The 21,969-nt window shown below is 39.3% G+C and overlaps 1 protein-coding gene and 1 non-coding gene across 2 annotated transcripts in view; one reads left to right on the forward strand and one right to left on the reverse strand.

The window, feature by feature from the left end:
• The first annotated feature begins 3,274 nt into the window (after positions 1-3,274).
• The window catches only part of DNAH8 (dynein axonemal heavy chain 8), a 318,775-nt gene continuing 300,080 nt past the window's right edge, over positions 3,275-21,969 (forward strand). Inside the window, exons 1-6 of the mRNA XM_024122116.2 lie at positions 3,275-3,624; positions 3,735-3,869; positions 9,274-9,358; positions 15,329-15,480; positions 16,228-16,417; positions 16,924-17,087. Of these exons, the coding sequence (XP_023977884.2) occupies positions 3,421-3,624; positions 3,735-3,869; positions 9,274-9,358; positions 15,329-15,480; positions 16,228-16,417; positions 16,924-17,087 (930 nt within the window). The 5' untranslated portion in view covers positions 3,275-3,420. The remainder of the gene's footprint in view (positions 3,625-3,734; positions 3,870-9,273; positions 9,359-15,328; positions 15,481-16,227; positions 16,418-16,923; positions 17,088-21,969) is intronic.
• Positions 7,335-7,407, reverse strand: TRNAG-UCC (transfer RNA glycine (anticodon UCC)). The gene has a single exon. It is a non-coding gene; the product is annotated as a tRNA-Gly (tRNA).

Genomic DNA, 21,969 nt, shown 5'->3' on the forward strand with positions numbered 1-21,969 from the left:
TCATAATTTTTCATAGCTTTACCTCTTTACTTCTTTATCTAGATTTTTTTCTTTCCGCTTCTGATTAAATCCTTCTTATCCTTCAAGGCCAACTTATGTCCAAATCCTGCATGAAATCATCTTTGTCTATTTTGTCCACACTAATTTTTTCCTTTTCTAATTTCCTTTTCTGATAGAACTCTACAATTTTACACTCTTGGTTGATTTGCAAAGATAACTTTATCTCCCCAATAAGATTGTGAATGCTGGAGGACAAGAATCTTGTCTTGTTTTCTTTCTCCAAGAGTGAGTGTCATGCCCTTGGGCATGTTTCAGTTACTCATACCACTTTGAATGATGACAACTGTGGCACAGAAATGGAGGGAGAGGATATCCGGGTTTTTTTCTTCTCTTTACACTCTATTTGTCTTATTTTCAGCTTTCTTTCCTTTTTTTCCCCATTCCTTTTTTTTTTTTTTTTTTTTTTAGCGGCCATGGCTCACGGGCCCAGCCGCTCCGCGGCATGTGGGATCTTCCTGGACCGAGGCACGAACCCGTGTCCCCTGCAACGGCAGGCGGACTCTCAACCACTGCGCCACCAGGGAAGCCCTCCCATTCGTTTTTACTTGCTTTCAATTTTCCTTCTCTAAGCCTATCGATTCAGGCTGACCTTAGTTATAGATTTTGTTTAACCTAACTGATGTTATTCAGGACTACCTTAAGCTTTTTTAGCTTTTAATATCCTTTCATTGCAAGATTACAAATAGCTAGGTGAACAAGGGGGCAAAACTAAATAGGGCTGTGATATGACATGATCTGAAGTTTAGAAAGATCAATTGGGTGTGTAGTTGGATAAGATCTGTGACTTCTCTGGATCTTAGTTTCATTATCAGTAAAAAGGGAGAGTTAAACTAGGTGATTTCTAAGGTTTATTTTCTAGTTCTGAAATTATGTGCCATGAATCTTAACTATCTGGAATCTCCAGGGAATTAATTGTGTTGGGTAATAACATTTTCTGAAAATTTAATCTGTGAATCTGTGCCAACACTTAAGAAATAGTTGTCATTTTTAGATGGAAAGCTCATTAAGATTTATTGTATACTTCCTTGATTTCTTAAACAAAATGTCATGATTCAACTTTAGTCTTTCCTTGATGGATTAAATAATAGTGGCTCTATACTGGCTTAAATAACTGTGTGTCTCTAGAAAGAGCATTTATTGCCTATGGAGAAGCTCTCCGGCCCTACTGAGCTCAGTCAGTACATGTGTTTCACCATTTACTGAAATTAAAGTAAATTTTGCTTTCGTTTCAGAAACCAGACAATGCCTGTTGATATCCTTTGAGAGAAGGCACGATTCTCTTATGGAGTAAATTGTTTTGCATAAATTTGAGCAGAGTGACAGGTAGTTGATATGACTTCACTAATGTGTATCATCATAATTGTTCTTGAGTTATTATAGATGGTACAACCAACTCCTCTAGGCTAGTTTCAAGTGTAAGAATGTAATGCACACACAGCTCCTGGGTATTGTAGATCTTTGTTGTGTCCAATAATAACTCAAGAGACGTTTAATTAGTTACTATCCAAGAAAATTTACTCTTGTGTGAAAAAGCTAGACATTAGATTGTGGCCAAGAGTCAAAGACAAAAACCAGGATTTATAAAAGAGAGAGGGAGGAGAGAAAAAAAATCCTTCAGACAGTTTTTTCTTTTTTTGGCGGTACGCGGGCCTCTCGCTGTTGTGGCCGCTCCCGTTGCGGAGCACAGGCTCCGAATGCGCAGGCTCAGCGGCCGTGGCTCGCACAGGCTCCGAACGCGCAGGCTCCGAACGCGCAGGCTCAGCGGCCATGGCTCACGGGCCCAGCCGCTCCGCGACACGTGGGATCCTCCTGGAGCGGGGCACGAACCTGTGGCCCCTGCTTCGGCAGGCAGACTCTTAACCACTGCACCACCAGGGAAGCCCAGACAGTTTGAGAACATTGGTCCTTGTTTGACATCTTGGGTGTGGGTAGGTAAACTGGTTAGCTGGCAGCTAAAAGGTCAGTTTGGGTCTTTCTTTTCTTGAATAGGCCAACCTAGCATATCAAAGAAAACAATTTCAGCTGTTTATGGGTCCTTTGGAAAACCTGGCGAGGGCAGATGTCACGTGCAGGTTACAGGCTATCTCTGTGTATGATGGAGGGCTGCTGGTGTCCCTTCATACGAAGCACCGTCTTAGGCCAGGTCTGTGCCAGTGTCCTCAGAATTTCTCACTAGAAGGCCTCTTTATCTTCTTCTTTTGAACTATCTGCTTTGGAATTTGTTCTTTTGTTCTTCAGGTATTTACTGTTATACTGGTTTCTGGATCTTAGCCATATCCCAAACTCCTATTTATTTTGATGGAGACTTGATTATTGTCCTAAATATGATTTTTTTTTCTGTAAGTAACGTTTTGTCCCAGTCCGCTGGTACCCTCTAATTTTCCTTGTTATGTGCTCATGATAACTTCCACACTCCTTTATAATTGGAGCTTTTCTGATTGGGTAGTTTGGATTTATACTTTATATGATACCGTTGCTTCAGTAAATAGTCACAATCACATTTTAGCATGAATTTTATGTTTGGACTTGGGATATTCATTTTGGCTTCCAAGAGTATGTTTTATGCTTTTTGGGTGGTCTTGGTTATGCTCATATAGATGAGATGGCTGGACAGTTGAGTGTCTGATTGGTGAATTGTAGAGTAGCAGAGTTCCCCCAAGCAAGGAACATTTCAGTCCATGTAGTTCTTTGCTTGATCTCTTGGATAAGTATCCTGGTGTTCATCACCAGTTGGTCCTTGAGTACAGTCGCTCTCAATCTTTTTTCAGCCCTTTTTCCATACCTGAGGACAGGTGTCCTCCCGTCAATTGCAGTGGTTACTTATAGTTTGAAAAAGACCCTAGAGGTGTGCAGGTGTAGGTGTGTGTGTGTGTGTTTGTGCGCACGTGCACGCGCTGTCCCACTTTAAAAAAAAGTCTTTCTCTAGCCCTGTAAACTTAGTTTCTTTAGATAATGCAGTATGGGGGAAACAGATAATTTTGCTACCTGTCTAGCTTCAATGGGAGGGATAAATTAATACATCATACTCAATTTATTGAACAGTTTTTAAAAAAAATTTTATAATCCTAGGTTTTGAAGTTTTAAGGTGCTCTGCAGGTGGAAGGAGTGGATAACATGAGCGCTGAAGAAGGTGACCCACCCCCTCCGGAAGAAGAAGCCCCGTGCTCTTCGGGAGAGGCAGCACCTCCTAGCTCAGAAGATGTTGCCCCTCCGGATCCAGGAGATGAGGCTCCCCCGCCTCCGGAAGAAGAGGCTCCTCCTCCTTCCAGTGAAGAGGCCCCGCCCCTCCCAGTAGAGGCATCTGAAGAAGATACTGTCTCTCTTTCCGAAAAAGGTCCTACTTCCTCTTTAAGTGATTATATGAATCTCATTCCTTCTGATGAAAGGATAGTTATGCCAGACGAAGATGACCCGGATCCGAGAAGGGTTCGACCTAGGCCTGCGCCACGAATGGTTCAATCAATGCCTTCTGATGTGCTCTCTCAGTCTTCCCGCAGATCATCCAAATATCTCCGAAGTATGAGTGGCATTCCAAATCTACAGGAAACATTAAAAGAGAGACAGGTTTTGCTTATAATACCATTTTTATTAAGTGTCACTTTTATCTGAAATGAAATATTTTGGTGATTTTTCTTCATAATTACAATTTTTTACACGTGGTTTTCATTCTTTAGGCAAGATTTAGAGATGCAAGGGAAAACCGAAAAATGAAAATTGACCCTTCATACAAATATATATTTGAAATTCTATCAGAAAAGCTTGGCCTGGACATAACAACTGTTGAAGAATTAATTTTGGATTGCCCATCTGTAAGTTTAAGTCTTATTATTATTTTTTAATTACTCTTTGAGAAGTGATTGGTTGAAGAAACTTGAATCGTTGTGAACAACAAAACATTTAGAAAGAGAAGGTTGGGGTTTAACTGAATAGAGAAGAAGCTTTATTTTACATAGTTATAGCCAACTGGATGATATTTCTAGTTTGGCCTACTATTGTGGAGGAAGGAAAAAAAAGAGTTGGCAACTAGAATTGAGCTAAGATTCTAACTCAAAATGGCTTCAGAAGTTAGAGGGACAGTCAAGCACAGGTAGAGTAATATATATATATATTTTTTGCGGTACACGTGCCTCTCACTGTTATGACCTCTCCTGTCGTGGAGCACAGGCTGTAGATGCACAGGCTCAGCGTCCATGGCTCATGGGCCCAGCTGCTCCGCGGCATGTGGGATCTTCCTGGACCAGGACACGAACCCACGTCCCCTACATCGGCAGGCAGACTCTCAACCACTGCACCACCACGGAAGCCCCAGAGTGATATTTTAAAAGTACAGGTTATATAAACTACACGTGCAAATCATTTGGATAGAAAAACAAACTGCAGAAATAGAGCTAGGGAACAGTGACTACTGCATGAATATAGTCGAAAACAACGAGGTGATTACCATGCATCTCTGTGTGCCAGGGACAGCCCTGGATTATGCCTACTTCTCTAGCATAATTATTAATAGTTCTTCCTTTCATTCCTAAAAGGGTCCCAGTTTTGGATGATGAATTTATATGGTCACCTTAATTATAGTAATATATGATAAACTGTGACTTTCATAGCAGCTCCCGGAAGCACTGTCATAGCTTCCTTATAGCTCAGGTTCTAAATTTTCAACAAAATTACTCTTAGCTGCTTGAGCTTTTTATCAAGTCTAGGAGTGACCTGGGCTGGAGCTTCTACAAGACCAGTGAGCAGGTACATGCTGGTGGTGAGCCGATTGTCCCACTGAATGCAAGGGTGAGAGAGTTGCATTGGGGGCGGCATTGTGGTAAGGTTGCCATTATCAGGGTCCATACTCCCTGTTCTTGCCCAGTGAACTTGGGCAAAACTCTTTAGCTTGCTCTAGAAGCGAAGAGTCTGTGGAATGTTTCCTAAAAGAGCCTCTCCCTTGCTTGATGCAGTATGTTACCAAGTTCTGGAAGTTGTCTGCCCTTCATTTCTTCCAGGACCCTTACAAAGCTTTAGAACTGGCAGGCCCCTGAGTTGAATGGGATTGATCATTTTCTTGTTCCCTTAGTGTGTTACAGTGACATGGGCATGTGATTGATGCAGAGAGATCAATAGCTCTGAGCTATTTTAATGGCAAAGGATAGGCAAACTTGGAGATGTGTACATAAAACAAGAGGTGCCACAGCAAGCAACTGGAAGTAGGATGGTTTCCCAGGTCACCAAAGTTCCCTGTGGGAATGTGCGTGTGGCTAAGGATGGCTTCACGGGCATGCGGGCTATTAGTTGAGTAGGCCCTTGTGCTGAAGGGCCCTGCCCTTGGATAAATAATCTCCTCTTGCCATCTTAAAATTATTAATAATTTCTAAACAAGTGGTTCTGAATTTTCATTTTTCACTGGGCCTCACAAATTCTGTAACCTGTCCTGGCTATGGATGATACCACCCACCGGCAACAGGATTCTCTTTGCCACTCTCAAGTTTTTTTGTTTGTTTGTATTGTTTTTTCATTTGTTTTCATCTCTCCTGGCCTCTCTTCTCTACTATTTTGTCTCCTCTGGTGACTCTGGTTATGTGTCTGCCTATAGGTAGAAGAAAGTGATGCAAAACAACCTTGCACACATCACTGAGCAGATGACCAAGAGATGAAGGGAAGGCCAATTTCTAAAAAATGTGATTCTCAGTAGGCCCAGGCTTCGGGCCTTTCCCAAGGACCATTCCTGTGCTTGGTTAGGGAAGAAACCATATAGGTAATCAACGTTGTTGCACCTGAAAATTTCAAGGCCACATATTTGGCTAACTTCACAACTGGAATCCCACTAGCTCTGCAAAAGATTTAGGCATAGACGCGGGGACTGGGCAGTGCCTTCAGAGGAAGACTGCTGCTAGGACTAAGTTGGGGATATGAGTATCTACAGAGGTGATATTGTCACCCTTAAGTATTTGCCACCTGGTTTTCTGGGCTGGCATTCTCTACTTGGAGGAAGTCTCTCTCACTGGCTAGCATGCTGACCAGGAAGTGGGAGTGCCCAATGCCTGCAAACCCTTCCATTTGTCATTCCTAGGGCATGTCTTGGACTTTGGGTCTTTGTGTTTAGCTTCTTCCTTTAAGGCTATCATGGACCAGGCCAGACACTGCTTAGGCTTCAAGGAATGGGAAATCTAGGATTAAGGGAAGAGTCAAGCCAGGAAAGGTGTTTCCTTAAGAGTTGCCGGTGAATTGCAAAGCCACAGTGGAGGGAAGATAGTAAGTACATCTAGGATGGAAACCAATGTCAAAATCTGGGAGAGATTAGAGTGCTCATTTGATTACATGGACAAAGCAAGAACATGTAGTAAATTGGCATCACGATTAGTGGATGGGTGAGTAAGAAGTTGGAGCAAGGAGTGGTATGTTTTGTTGTGGTTGTTTAGGTAACTGGGTGTATGGAAGAGTTTTTCTTTTATGTGAGGCCTGTTGCACAATCCAGAGTGAAAACAGTTCATTAAAGGCTCCGCAAAAGGGTAGACAACAGAAGATGTGGTGGTTATTTTGTTTGGCTTCAGATCCATTCCCGACTGTGCTCCACCCTGCTCTGTGGCCTGGAAGGCTGACCTCTCTGGAATCTGCCACATGGGCTCCCTCATCCTCTGGTTTCCATGTGGCTCGGCTTCGGGGAGCCACCAGCAGGAGATTGGAGGGCAGAAGAGAAAGAAGCCTGATCCCTCCCCACTTGGCCACGTTTCTGCCAGCGTCCTCCCAAGAAGTCCCTTTCCCCCAGCTCCGGCTATCAGCCTGCTTCCCGCTACCCCATTCCCCCCAATGCCCTCCCTTCCAGGCCTTGAGGTGGTACTGGTTTTCCTCTGTTGCTAGTCCTGTGTTGCTGCTAGTGCCGCAGCTTCCCTTACCCTGCTCTGGCCTCTAGAAGTAGCCTCTTTATTATAAGGTTTCTTCAGAACCTCTTTGTTATGACTCCTTTGCTTGCCAGGACCCTAACCAATACAAAGGTTTCTGCTGCATTGGCATTCAAGCTTTCGCTACTTCGTGTGTTCCTGCTACTTTCATTCAGCGCTGCTCATGATGGTCACAGACATTACTTTCCTGGCTTACATGATAGTGTTTTCCAAAGTCAAGACAGCAGCAGCACAGTTCTGTGGAAAGAGAGCAGATCTGGAGTTCCAGGTTCTGCACTTGTGGATATGTGTCTTTGGGTCCTTCACTCAAATTCTTTCTGTTTTTATTTATTTTAAATTTATTATTATTATTATTATTTTGGCTGGGCCGCACAGCACATGGGATCTTAGTTCCCTGACCAGGGATCGAACCTGTGCCCTCTGCAATGGAAGCGCAGAGTCTTAACCACTGGACCACCAGGGAAGTCCTCAAATTCTTTTTATTTATTTATTTATTTATTTATTTTTGGCTGCGTTGGGTCTTCGTTGCCGCGTGGGCTTTCTTTAGTTGCGGCGAGTTGGGGTTACTCTTCGTTGTGGTGTGCGGGCTTCTCATTGCGGTGGCTTCTCTTCTTACGGAACACAGGCTTTAGGCACGTGGGCTTCAGTAGTTGTGGCACGTGGGCTCCGTGGTTGTGGCTCGTGGGCTCTAGAGCACAGGCTCAGTAGTTGTGGCGCACGGGCTTAGTTGCTCCACGGCATGTGGGGTCTTCCTGGACCAGGGCTTGAACCCGTGTCCCCTGCATTGGCAGGCGGATTCTTAACCACTGCGCCAGCAGGGAAGTCCCCTCAAATTCTTTTTAGCTTTAATTTTCTTTTCTGCAAGAGGGGCATAATAATGCCACCTTACCTAGTGCAAGGTTGTGGTGAAACTCAGATGAAGTATTTGTAAAATATTACGTATTATAAGTGAATTTTTAACTGCAGTCATGATTTCGGCCCAGGACAGTTTTCACTCTGCTGGCCTCAGGAGTACAACATGTCTAAAAGACAAGAATTCATTACGTTTGATATTGAGATTTTTTTTTATCACAGTCATGCGGTCTACTTTTGAGAGTTTGGATGCGTTCAAAGCTGATGATGGGTCATAGAAGTCACATACAGCATGAAAGTGTGGAACTGGGCAAGAATAGCTATGCTGACAGCTTCTGTATCTTTTAGGTGGTAATTATGCAAGGGAGCCAAGTTTACGTGTGAGATGGAAGAGTAGAAAATGAAGGGCTAGGATTTTGCGCATCTCCGTGGCTCCATTTCATCTCCCAGTGTGGTGGTTCCCAAAGCTGGTCCCAGGACCAGCAGCAGCATCACCTGGAACTTTTTAGAAAGGCAAATCCTCGGGCCCAGCATTCTGTATTTTTAAGACGTCCCCTAGTTGCTTCTCTGATGCACACAAAAGTTTGAGAACCATTGTCCAAGGGTGAGAGGCTTTGCCAGACCTGAGATACTTCCTACAGGAATTGGTCAGTAAGTGAAGAGAAACCCACTGCCCAAGAGAGACACTTATGTATGAAATCAGTGGGACTAGGTGAAGGGGGGTCAGTAAACTTGTGTTTCCCTAATGATGTGTGAGCGTATTTGTTTATATGACCTAGATATCTACTTACTAAGATAATTATACTGACTCATAAGTAATTAAATTCATGCTCATAAATATGGAAGACATTATATTAATTTGTTTTTATATTAGTTTGGCTAAAATATAGGTCAAATTATAATTGCTGAAAATATTACTCAAATAATTGGTCAAACAAAACAGTTAGTAAGGCAAGTTTTACTCTTCCACAAATCAACTTTTAAGAATAGTTTCTCTTGGGAATTCCCTGTGATTAGGACTCCATGCTTTCACTGCCAAGGGCGCAGGTTCAATTCCTGGTCAGGGAACTAAGATCCTGCAAGCCACCCAGTGCAGCCAAAAAATGAGTAGTTTCTCTTAACAATAATTCTTTATGTTTACCTCCATTTGGACTCACCTATTTACCCCTATAAGATGCTGTGAGGCAGGGTTAGGTAAGTGGAGGCCCGCTTATATATGTAGATCAGTAATGTAGGTTTGGAAATAGAATTCACCCTATATTCCATGATAACTTTGGAGTTAAATTAGTTCGGATTCTAATCCTGCCTCTGATGTACCTGCTTCTGTGTACCTTGAATAAACTCTTTTAGCCTCATTTTCTTTATTTACAAAACTATGAGGACTAAGGTATGTAAAATGCCTAGCACAGGGCTTGGTTCATTTTATTATAGTTTCTTAGTCATTTTATTGATTACCATTTTCTCTTTTGTTTAACAGCTGGAAGCATTTACTCTTTTTTTTATGAAAGATGGTTGTAAGACATTGAAGTTTTTGTACCAGGAAGGAGATGTACCTGGTCTTGGTAAGGATGTTTTGCAAGGGTAACGTGCCAGCTATTCATGAATGAATGTTAAAGTGTAGCATATCTTTTCTCTTATACATAGACAATCCTATATTTATAAAGAAAATTTACCAGGAGCTTACAAGATTGCTATAATGATTGAAGAAGAAAGCATCCTTATAGAAGTCATTGACCTCTCCTGGGAATACACATTTTCACTAGAATTTAATTGCCTTTTCCTTGCAACAGGTAGAGCCATTTTGTACACGCATTGTCAGATGACTAGAAATAGTCATGAAACCACCCAAAAGCACAGCAGTCACTCCCTGTGGCCCTGGGTCAGCATCTTGTGTTTGCTGCAGCTGGCAGTGGAATATCTGGCTTTCCCTACTTTTCACGTTATTCCAAAAAGAATTGATACTTTACCAGGTCATTAAACTTTTGTCTTAATAATAGGTACACGGATCATCCTTTGGTTTTAGACTACTTATCTTATAAATCTTGTGGATTTTACCGTGTCCCCTCTGTTGGTTCTTTCTTGCTTTCCTCGTCTGCTGCCTTTAAGCTAGGCTTCTATCTCATGCCTGCCCCAGTATTCCAGATTGAAAACCGGTATCTCTGTTACCAGATTTCCTCTCTGAAATCCATACTACTTATTCCTGCCAAGTAAATCTTTCATTGTCCTGCTGTTGGATTGAGTCCAAACTCTTCATTTATTCCACTAAGGCCTGTCATAACCTGGACACACAGTTCTTGTTTAGTTGATCTCCTGTTCAGCCAAACATGAACTTGCTGCTCTCTCTAAGCCAGTCTTCATTGTTGTCTGTCCACACCAGTCATTTCCGTGCCCTTTTCTCCACCCTCCCAAGTGTCTCAGCCAAGTCCTACCCCTCCTCCGGATCGCCTCAGGCATTCTCTTTACTTCAGAGCCTTCCCAGAGTGTTCCAAACCACATCCATCACTATCCTTCAAACGCCTGTCTCTTTTAAAGTTTGCATTGTAAGATACCCCACTTGATCATGTTCTTCTGTTTTCATCTAATTGTTTAATATATATGTCTTTCTTCACCAACAAAATATGTAGACTCATGATTAGTGACTATGTCTGCTCTATTCATCTTCTGTCTCTCACAATTCTTATGCTGGGACATTACTGTAAGGTCCAAATTTTCATAATTCATTACAAATTAAAACAATAGCTGAAAATATAGAAAGGTGAGAAAATATCTACAATGAGAAGAAAAATTAAAACTACCACCCACATTCCCACTCACTTGGAATAATCAAATTAACTCCTTGATGAGTATCCTTCTGTAACTTCTTTGATATATATATGTGTGTGTGTGTGTGTGTGTGTGTGTGTGTGTGTGTATTTCCCTCTGTCTATGTATTTTGATATGTATATGTACAGTATGTATGAGTTATGTACATATATACACAGTATATATACCACTATGTATATAGTTTTATCTTCTGCTAGTTTTATCTTCTGATCACGAATTTAGATGTTTTTAACGACCCAAATTATAAGTATTGCTGCAAGTCTAAGACATATTCACGGTTCATTGACTCCTTGACATCCAGAGTTGCATACATAATATGTAGAGTTGGATCCTATTTTGCAGTATGTATATATACTGCTATACATATATATATTTGGGGGGACACATTCAGTCCATAGCATTTATTGTTATTGTATATTGCCTCAAACCTTCTTTGGAAGAGTATAGTATAAATAATAATAATGTGACCACCTAGAGGGGTAGGATAGGGAGGGTGGGAGGGAGGGAGATGCAAGAGGGAAGAGATATGGGAGCATATGTATATGTATAACTGATTCACTTTGTTGTAAAGCAGAAACTAACACACCATTGTAAAGCAATTATACTCCAATAAATATGTTTTTAAAAAAAACAACAACCATGTACAGCCATAATCAGGAAAAAAAAATAATGAAACTCTCAAGCTGTCAGCAGAAAAAAAAAAGTATCATTTTCAAACTTATTGGGCCAAAACAAGAATGTAGAGCTAGTGAGAATATTCCTTTTGTGCCAAGATTACAACACCAGACAGACAGAGCTCTCCAAGATGCTTCTGGGTGACAAGGTAAGTTTGAGACAGGCTCTCTGTGCCTCCACCTTTCCACAGCCTATGGCATTCTTGCTGCCTTTAACCAGGAAAGTAATCACCTCTTTTATGGCTCACAAGTAGCATCTCTCTTATTCCAAATGTGCTGGAGGCTGGGAGTGCTCTGTGGTTTGCTGACCTTGTACCCACTCTGGTGCTTTGGGTCGTTCTTTGTCAAAATTTATGAAAGTACAAGACAGATGAGAAGGGGGACGTGCATTCTTCAGCTGGAAGAGTGACCAAGTAACTACATACTGCTGCCCCTCCTGGGATCATGCTGGTCACTGCAAACTTCAGCAGCCCAATGACTTTTCCTCCAGACAGCGCCTATGCCTACGCCTTGCTCACTCAGACCACCAGCCCTGTGGGTCCCGAGGAGGCAAAGCTTGATGGGGAGTAGGTGGGTACTGGATGAGAGTGTAAGGGGCCAAGGTAGGACTGAGAAGGAAGCCACTTTCCCCATACTCAGTGCCCTGCTGGATTCTAAGACCCCTCTGCCCTAACAATTATTTTTCTAAATAGCCTTGGTCCAAACTTTGGAGCTCAGGGTGGATTTCAAGTCAGTGTCAACAGTGTGAAACTTTCCATTTCTTCTACACAGGTTATCCTGTGTATCCTGGTATATGGGTGAGAGTATCCCAGACCAGATGTTGTTTTCTTAAAATGCAGAGCTTATCACACCCTCCGTTGACGGTGTGCAGACCCCTGGGCCTGCAGGGAGGAGGGGATCACAGATAGACACTGTTTGACACACTGGTTTAAAGCTCGGTTCTGGAGAGGGTCAGAAGTGAGGTGGTGAAGACAAGCTCCACTCTTTACTCGCTGGGTCACACTGGGAAAGTTATTTCATCTCTCCAGGCCTTGGTTTTCTCATCTGTAAAATGGGAACAGTAATGGAACTCACCTCATGGGATTGGGAGGACCGTGGTGTATGCTGGGCTCAGGGCAAGTGCCATGTAAACTTTGCCTCACTCCCTAAAAAAGGCTTGTCCTCCAAGATTATAGTCCAGTCTCAGAAAGAAAAAGGACCTCAGTAGCCATGAGAGGTAGTTCAGCCTTCTCTTAATTATTTTCAAAAACATTGCATTTCCTGTTTGGGGACCATGTCACCCAAGATATGCTTCCTTTTTTTTTTTTTCAATTTAATTGAACTAAAAAAAACCCAATTTATAGGTGCTTTATAAAAATGGGATCCAACTCTATATATTATTCTATGGTAGCTTTTAAAAATTGATAATATTGTCTTCTCCATGCCACTGATACATTTCCACAATTAAATTTTAAACAGTTGCATTGTACTTCATTAGGCTGATACAACTATTAGGTTCAAAACTTATTATTAGAATTTAGGTTGTTCACAACTTTTTTCTCCTTTAAACAATGCCTCAATGAATATCATTGAAGCTAATTCTACGTGGATTAGGAAGACTTTTTAGGAAGAATTCTCAGGAGAACTGCCAGAAGAAAGGGTAAACATACTTTTATTTATTATTTTTGCTATTTCCAAAAATAATACATTTATCGTCTTGGTAAATATTCCTCTACATGTCTTTCTTATATGCATGTGCTAACATGTAGACACTTATTATCATTTTAAAAATATCATATAACGCGTTTTATTCTTGACTTACTTTTTGGACTTGACAGTATAACCTAGACATTTTTTATGTTATTAAATATAGATTTATCTAATTTAAAAGATGCTGTATAGTATTCTATAATGTAGCTGCATTTGGATTTTTAGAAGCCAGGAATATGTTCAGCTGTGAGTAATGGAAATCCTAATAGTAGCTTAAACAAATAGGGAGTCTATTTTTCTCTCATAACTGGGCAGGCAGTGGCTAGCAGTGGTTCAAGTGCTCAGTAATGCCATCAGAAACCCAGATTCTTATTTTATTTCTGTTCTGCCATTCTTTTTTTTTTTTAATTTAATTAATTTATTTATTTGGCTGCATTGGGTCTTCGTTGCTGTGTGCGGGCTTTTCTCTAGTTGCCGCGAGCAGGAGCTACTTTTCGTTGTGGTGCACGGGCTTCTCATTGCGGTGGCTTCTCTTGCTTTAGAGCACCGGCTCTAGAGCGCAGGCTCAGTATATGTGTCACATGGCTTATTTGCTCCACGGCATGTGGGATCTTCCCGGACCAGGGATCGAACCGGTGTCCCCTGCATTGGCAGGTGGATTCTTAACCACTGCGCCACAAGCAAGTCCCCTATTCTGCCATTCTTAACACATTGCTTTGTGTTCATATTTGTTCCACATGGTTGCAAGATGAAGCTCTAGACATTATGTACAGGTTTTCATCATGTAGGAAAGGGGCCTACTAGTCACACCTCTCCCCTTTATCAGGAAAGCCCAAGCTTCTTATGTCACATGACTACCCTAGGGGCTAGGGAGGCTGAGAAAGCAGTTGTCTCCCTGAGAATGTACAGATTGCTAAATGGGACAAATTCAGGTTCACTTATCAAGGAAAAAAGGGAGAATATTAAGGGTAAAGGTAATTCTGCCAACCTCCATGAATGAGCATTTGAGGTCTACATTGCTGCATACCATATCTCAGGGTTCTTTGGCTGCAAGCAAGATGCAGACTCTGGCTTAGGTAAGCAAAAAAATTAAAACATTTGGGTAGTTCACAAAATTTAGAACTAGCTGAAAAATGAGGCCTTGGGAAAAATAGGAATAGAGCATTTCCATGGATTTCAGGGCAGTTTCTTTGGATTCATCAGTGGATTGACCTTGCTCAGATCCCCTTTTATCTTTGTGTCTCTGCATCCAAGATTTACAGTCTTGCAGAGAGTCTAATTAGTATAGTTTTCACATGTGTACCCCTGCAGGGCTCTGAGACTGGTGTCCTCCTGAATCCCAGGACGGGAGAAATTCCCCAGACCCAAAGGAAGGAGGGCTGGGCAGACAAAAGATGTTTATGGTTTTGTGATAGGGATGTAAAATTTTCTTAGATCATATTTCAAATTGGTTATGGTTGTGAACAGGAAGACTGTTGATTTTTTGCTTATTAATATTGCAACCAGGGACTTCCCTGGTGGTACCGGTGGTAAAGAGCCCACCTTCCAATGCAGGGAATGCAGGTTCGATCCCTGGTCGGGGAACTAAGATCCCACAACTAAGCCTGCATGCCACAACTACTGAGCTCACACGCCTTAACGAGAGAGCCCGCGTGCTACAAACTACAGAGCCCACGTGCTCTGGAGCCCGCATGCCACAACTAGAGAGAGAAAACCCGCAGTCCACAACTAGGGAGAAGCCCACACGCCACAAAGAAAAGATCCCACGTGCCTCAACGAAGATCCTGTGTGCCGCAACTAAGACCCAACGCAGCCAAAAAAAATTTAGAAAAAAATATTACAACTAGCTATCTAACAGAATTCTCATATTTTAAATAGTTTTTAAACATCGAAGAAAGATTTCTAATGATACATTTTCATTGAAATTAGTTCAAGGAAGGATTTAATATAAGTCAGGTGCTATGAGAGTATTTAGTGGGGGACAGGATCTTCTTGGGGGAGTCAGTGAAAGTTTACCTGAGAGGTGGCATTTTGGCTGAGATACAAAAGATTAGCAAGGATTAAGGAGGCAAAGTGTTGAGAATGGGATAAGAGAAGGGTTTGCATGAAAGTCCTGCCTGGGGCCAGGCCAAAAGGAGCAAAGTGCAGAACTCAGTGAAAGGTACCCAAGGAGGCTGCAATTTAAGATTTGCAATTACATCTTTTTGTAGACAAAAAATTTTATTCCATAATTATATTGAAAACTTCTTAAAGTAAAGCAAGGAGCAAGGGTGTAAGATCCACAGTAATTTATCACATTTGATTAGTCATGTGATCGTATGCTAAGTTCTTGACTTTTGTTTTCAGAATGTGGTCGAACTATTGCTGGAGCAACCAAAGGGGCAAAAATGATGAGATTGTATATAGACAACGCAGCCCCAGAGAAACTAAAAGGAGTGTGTGTAGTTTTTGTTCGCTGTCGCAATGATGTCCCTATAAATACTAAAAATATTCATGAAGTATGTTTACATTTTTTTCAAATATATGGTTAAGCATTTTTGCCAGCTTTATTGAGATATAATTGACATATAACATTATGTAAGTTTAAGGTATACAAAGAATTGATTTAACACATTGTGAAATGATTACTGCCATAGCATTAGATAACACCTCCATTGCCTCACACAATTACCTTTTTTTCTTCTTTTTTGGTAATGACATCTAAGATCTACTCCCTTAGCAACTTTTAAGTATACAATACAGTATCGTTAACTACAGTCACCATGCTGTACGTTAGATCCCCAGAACTTATTCATCTTATAACTGGAAGTTTGTACCCTTTGACCATTGTTTTTTCCATCCAAATTTCTGGGCAGAGGGCTAGTTTCATTGCTTTTTACCTCAAATGACAGAGTTTTTCTCGTCCCCTTTTCATGGACAGGGCAACTGTCCACCTAGAACTTTCTTTATGTAGGAGGCTCAGTTTCATTTCCCTCACATTGTATGGACTCCAGGCCATATCTCCTTCCCTATGCAGAAATTAAAGCACCAGGGAAAGTGTTTACTTGATGAGCAAGTATGTGAATGGTTAAATGTGGGCAGAATATAAGTTTGTTGATTTTAGAACCTTAATATTCACCACTTAAGTTTTCCTAATAGTTTATAAGATATATTGTCTATACTTATTGTAATGTAAAATAGGTTATGATTTTCAGTTCCTTAATGGGATCAGCATGTAAAATAACATTTGAACATTACCCTTTTAGGAAGTGCTATTTACTTTTCTGGATGTGTCAGAAGGACTCCTAGTTGGGATTAGGAATATGCTGGCAAATATATTTCTACCAGCTATTCTTGCGACAAATAATTGGGGTGCTTTAAACCAGTGCCAGCAAGGAGAATCTGAAAAACACATTTTCACTGAAACCATCAACAGATACCTTTCATTTTTAGATGGTAAGTATAATATTTAATGTTTAATCAGTTACTACAAATGAGCAAATTAACTATAAGATATGTTATTAAAAATATGCATTAGAGAAAACATTTCCATCTTAAAAGAAGATGTTAATCAAAGTAATTATGAGACCTAGAGATAAGAAATCAAATCATTAGAACTTCTCTTTCCATGGATCTCTGAAGGTGTAAGATACATTTTCTTTTATATCTCCCATTGTAAAAGGAGGATTCTCTTCCTATATTATTTGAGAAAATTTTTACCATATTTAAAAATATATACGTTATTATGAACTCTTTTTAAAATATAAATTATATTATTTCATATTGTTAAAATATGCAATTTTATTAATAAATCATAGTCACAATCTAATGATCAACTAGAATTATATTTCTATAAAGTGTTAGATCTCTAACATTTTAGTAATTACAGCTTGAAACCACACATTGGCATTTAACTCATTGACGTTAAACACCTCTTGTCAATATTATTTTTTCCCTTTTAGGTGCTAGAATAAGTATTGAGGGAACAGTTAAGTTAAAGAAGATAGACAATGTTGATTTTTCCAAACTGCATACCTTTGAAGAAGTGACACTCGCAGCTAGCAATTCAGAAACTGTTCGTCAGCTAGAGGACGTGCTGATGATATGGTACAGACAGATTGAACAGGTGAGCTGACCTGAGTGATTTCACCAGATATGAGTCATAGTTCTTATCTGTGTCCTAGTCACTGCATTTTGTCCCTAAAAGTAAAGGGAAGAGGAGCCTTCCAGATTCTGCTATGAAATTCAGCCTATTTTTGATTCTAGTGCAAAATCATTGTTCTCTTTGGACCACTTAATATCAACTTAAAGATATTTCCCACTTTAAGGAGGAAACCATAACATTATGGCTTGAGAATGGAATAATGAAGAAGCAGAAATAGCCAGCATTTATCTCCAATATCTTATGTATTGTTTATGCTCTTCATTAGAGAGAGAGGAAAAGTACACAGTGAAGAGACTATAGCCACAATGCTAGACACTTAATAAATACCTCTTGGTTGATCAATGGAATTGTCTGTGTAGACAGAGAGGTTCAAACTAGGCTCATTCCTATCAGTACTGCAGCGGCAAGTCTGCAGCTCTCTGGCCAAATACATTTTCTCTGGCAGTAAGAAAAGCAGTGATAGAAATGGGGTATATGTCAACATTCTGAGAGGTGCCAACTTACACTACAAACGTTGCCCACAACCAAATATTAGGTAGTTGCTCTAAACAGAAAGAGGACTCTAGAAGCCAACTCACAGATCTCTAGTTCATGAGCACAGGACAGTGAAACTGGAGAAGAAAATCTTCAGCTGAATGAGGACTAGGGGAGAAAAATCTTGAGCAAGCAAGAGTTAGAGAAAAGCATTTCCGATTTTACCTCTCTTTGAACTGTTAGAAGGAGGGAGGTGTAGTTGGAGTGGAAAAATTGGAGGACTTTGGAAACTCCATCAAGGCCTGGAGTGCTGGCCACAAAATTTGCTCCCAGGTGTCACTAGGTACTCGAAGTAATTGTCCACCAAGGACTCCTGCAGCTGCCTACTATGTCAGTAGGCATAGGAAGAGGGAGTTGTAAGCCATTGTGGAATTCAAGCTGTGTCCTACACAGTGGCTGAGGAGATCTCCTCCAATTATCATGATCAATCAAAATAGATCTTCTTTTATAAAAATGAGCAAGCAAAAGAAATAGCTTAACATAAGGAGATTAGGCAAGTTGAAATAAGAAAAGTTGGGGGGAATTCCCTGGTGGTCCAGTGATTAGGACTCTGCGCTTTCACTCCTGAGGGCACGGGTTCAATCCTTGGTTGGGGAACTAAGAACTAAGATCCCACAATCCTGTAAGCTGCACAGCCAAAAAAAAAAAAGGAAAATCATATTGGGCAATTGTAGCAAATGGTCTCCAGTTAAGCAGAATCAGTGCAAGAAATGGGAGACTTCTTTAAAAAAAACTACATCTAAAATAAACCATGACCTCTTGTCATACACAAAAATTAATTCAAGATGGATCATAGACATAAATATGGAAGCTAAAACTAAAAAAAGAGATACATGGATGAATCTCAAAAACATGTTGAGTGAACAAATCCAGCCTTAAAAAAGTAATGTGAAAAATAGAACAAAAAATATACTTGAATCAGAATGTAATGTAGAACTATATTAATATCTTATTAAGATACAAAACCCAGAAGCCATGAAAGAAAAACCTGACATATGTGACTATATAAAAAAATTAAAGATCCATATGGCAGAAATCACTGTAAGCAACATTAGAGGATAATTGACCTTCTGGGAGAAAATACTATCAGCATATGTAACAGAGTTAGTATCCATAATATGTAAAGAACGTCTATAAATCATTAAGAAATGGGCATTTCAGAGAAAACTTGGCCAAGGATATGAACAATGTCATTCAAAGAAAGTACATGGACATGTTTGACCTGGGAAAAGAAGGGGACCTAGGAGTGACGTGATGTCTTCAAATATTTGATGGTATTTCATGTGGACTTAAACTTGTACTGTAATGGCTCTAACAGGCAGAATTAAGAGCGGAGTGTGATGGTTATAAGGAGGGAGATTTTATTAGGATCACTTTCTCACAGAATTCCCCCCCCTCCAAAAATGGAATGTTTTGTATCCCTGAAAGTATCCGATTTGAGGTTGGATAATCATCTATGAATAATGTTGTAGCAGGAATTAAACATCAGAAGTGTTGCTTGATTTAGTTAATTTTAAGGTCCATTTTCCTTCTTTAATTCAGTGATTCAAATTATCTAGACTTTCAGCCACTAAGAAAGGTTTAAATTATGTCTAGTATCCTCTATTTAAGGAGGTGGAGAAACTTATAATAAGATTAGGAGAGAGTTCCATAAACCATAGTTAAAATTAAAAGCATTTCATGGATTAAAGAGAGAAGCTTCATAGGTTTGAAAAATCAACTGTGTATTTTTCCTTGTTTGTATCTTAATTCCATCACGATTGTAGTTATGAAAAGTTATAAGCATAATAAAGGTACAGAAAATAAGAAACACCCCTGTAAGTACCACTGAGATTAAACAGATACTAACCGTTCGCTGTTTTTGCTTCAGATCTCTTATTTTCACTAAATCCTCCAACCCTTTCCTCTCCCTCCCTGTATATTACCACCATTCTGATGTTATTGTCTTCTCCATTCCCCTGAAAGTTTTATACTTTTATTGCATTTGAATATTTATAAGCTTTATATTATATATAAATAAATTATATATATGAAAATACAAATATATATTTGCGTTTAAAATCTTTACATAGATGGTATCCTTTTACAGTTTTTTTTTCTTATTTAACATTCTCTTTCATCCATGTTGGTATAAGTAAATTTAATTCATTCACTTAACTATTGTCTGGTATTCCTCTATGAAAGAATCCGTTTATTCTGTAGATTTCCAGACATTTAGGAGACATTCAAATTATGTCTAGTATCCTCTGTTTAATGAGGTAGACAACTCACGTATTCCCTCAGAAAGCAGTTGTTTCTACTTTTTTTTCCTGTTACAAACAATAATAATACATCTTCAATGAATATCTTTATTCTGGTCTCGTTTGCACATGTTCAAGAGTTTCCCAGGGAATGGCTGAGAGAAGTAGTATGGATTTTTTATTGGGTACTACAAAGCCCTCCAAATAGTGGTTATATTAACTTATATTTTTTTACAGAAGTAAATGGGAGTTCCCATGTCTTCATATCTTTCGTTACACTTGGGACTGTTGGATTTTTAATGGATGCCAGTATGTTGGATGTGAAATGGTATCTTGATTTATTTTGCATTACCCTGAACACTGTTGAGGCTGTGCACGTTTAATGGCTGTTTAGATTTCCTCCTTGTTGAATTGCCTGTTCATATCCTTTACCTAGTTTTCTTTCAGATTGCTTGATGATATCTTAACTGAATTGTTGGAGTTTGAATAATATTTTCCGGCTGTTAATCTTTTGTTGGTCCCCATTGTGTCCTGCATTTTCATTTGGTATTGGTGTCTTTAGTCATGTGGAAGTTTTACATTTTAACGTAAATATATTAGTTAAAAATGGTAATCCAGCCTCAATTTAGCCACCTCCAGTGACTAGAAGCTTTGTGCTTTTTGTATTTTGGAAACACTTTCCTACTCGAGTGTTGTGAAGATATTCTCCTAAATTATTTATTTATTTTAAATACTGAAATATACAGAAATGAACAACAAATCAATAAAAATAAAATAAACAAATTATTGTAAAATTAACACCTGTGTAACTTTTGCACAAGAAATAGAGCATTACCAGCACCTTGCAATCTCCATGCATTTTTCTTCCCAATTTTAACTCCCTTTTCTTCTCCCTAGTGGTAACCATTTTCTTGGCAATTATGATGTTCAGTTCCATGCTTTTCTTTATAGTTTTACCCCCATCTCCTATATTTTCTTTAAATGTTTTACCATTTTGTTTTTAACATTTAGGTTTTTAATCTATCTGGAATTATTTTTGTGTGTGTATAATGTGAGGTAGGGATCTAATTTTGTCTTTTTCCATATGGTTAGCCAATTGTCTCAGAAGTGTATTTAGTAGTCCATTCTTTACCAGCAAATTTGTAATATCTATCAAGTTTCTAGACCCCTTTATCTATCCCACCTGTCTACTTATTTGTTTTTTGCACTCATACCATACTGCTTTAATTTATGTTGCTTTTTACTAAATCAACGTTTGGTATGGCAAGTCCCTTTCATTATTTTTCTTCAAAATTGCATTGATTATTTCTGGTTGATTGTTCTTCCAAATTAATTTTAAGACTAGTTTGTTAAGTATCATGAAAAGAAAACCTTGTTGAGATTTTGATTGGAAATTTCATTGAATGAAGTAAATTTCATTTCATTAATTCAGAGAAAATTTCCATCTTTATATTGTTGAATTTTTCCATCCATGAACGTGGTATATTTCTCCACTGATTTAGGTCTTCTTTTGTGTGCTGAAAGTAAGTTTTCTAATTTTCTCCAAAAATGTCTTGCACATTTTTTGTTAATCTCTAGATATCTTACATTGTTATTATTTGTTATAGCAAATACTATCATTTTAGAAATTATATTTTCAGATTGCTAGATGGCTTGTAAAGAAATGCTACTGATATTTATATATACAGCCCAAAACCTTACTGAATTATTCACTTTTATTAATTGTAAAAGTTTGTCTTTAGATATTCTTGAATTTTTAAAATGTGGCCAACCATTCCCTCCATGATAATGCCATTGTTTTTTTATTTCCAATTCTTATACCTTTTGTTTACTTTCCTTATCTTGTTCTATGATCTCCATGACCAGGTTGAATAGAAGTGGGTGGTGACAGTGGCAAAATTGTCTTGTCGTTGGTTTTAAAGTGGTATTTTCTAAAATTTCATCTTTAAGTATGATGTTTTAAATCACAGCAAGATCCTTTTTGACCTATCTCCTAGAGAAATGGAAATAAAAACAAAAATAAACAAATGGGACCTAATGAAACTTAAAAGCTTTTGCACAGCAAAGGA

This window comes from Physeter macrocephalus, chromosome 18 (assembly GCF_002837175.3).
Source record: "Physeter macrocephalus isolate SW-GA chromosome 18, ASM283717v5, whole genome shotgun sequence".
In the NCBI taxonomy this organism is placed as follows: domain Eukaryota; kingdom Metazoa; phylum Chordata; class Mammalia; order Artiodactyla; family Physeteridae; genus Physeter; species Physeter macrocephalus.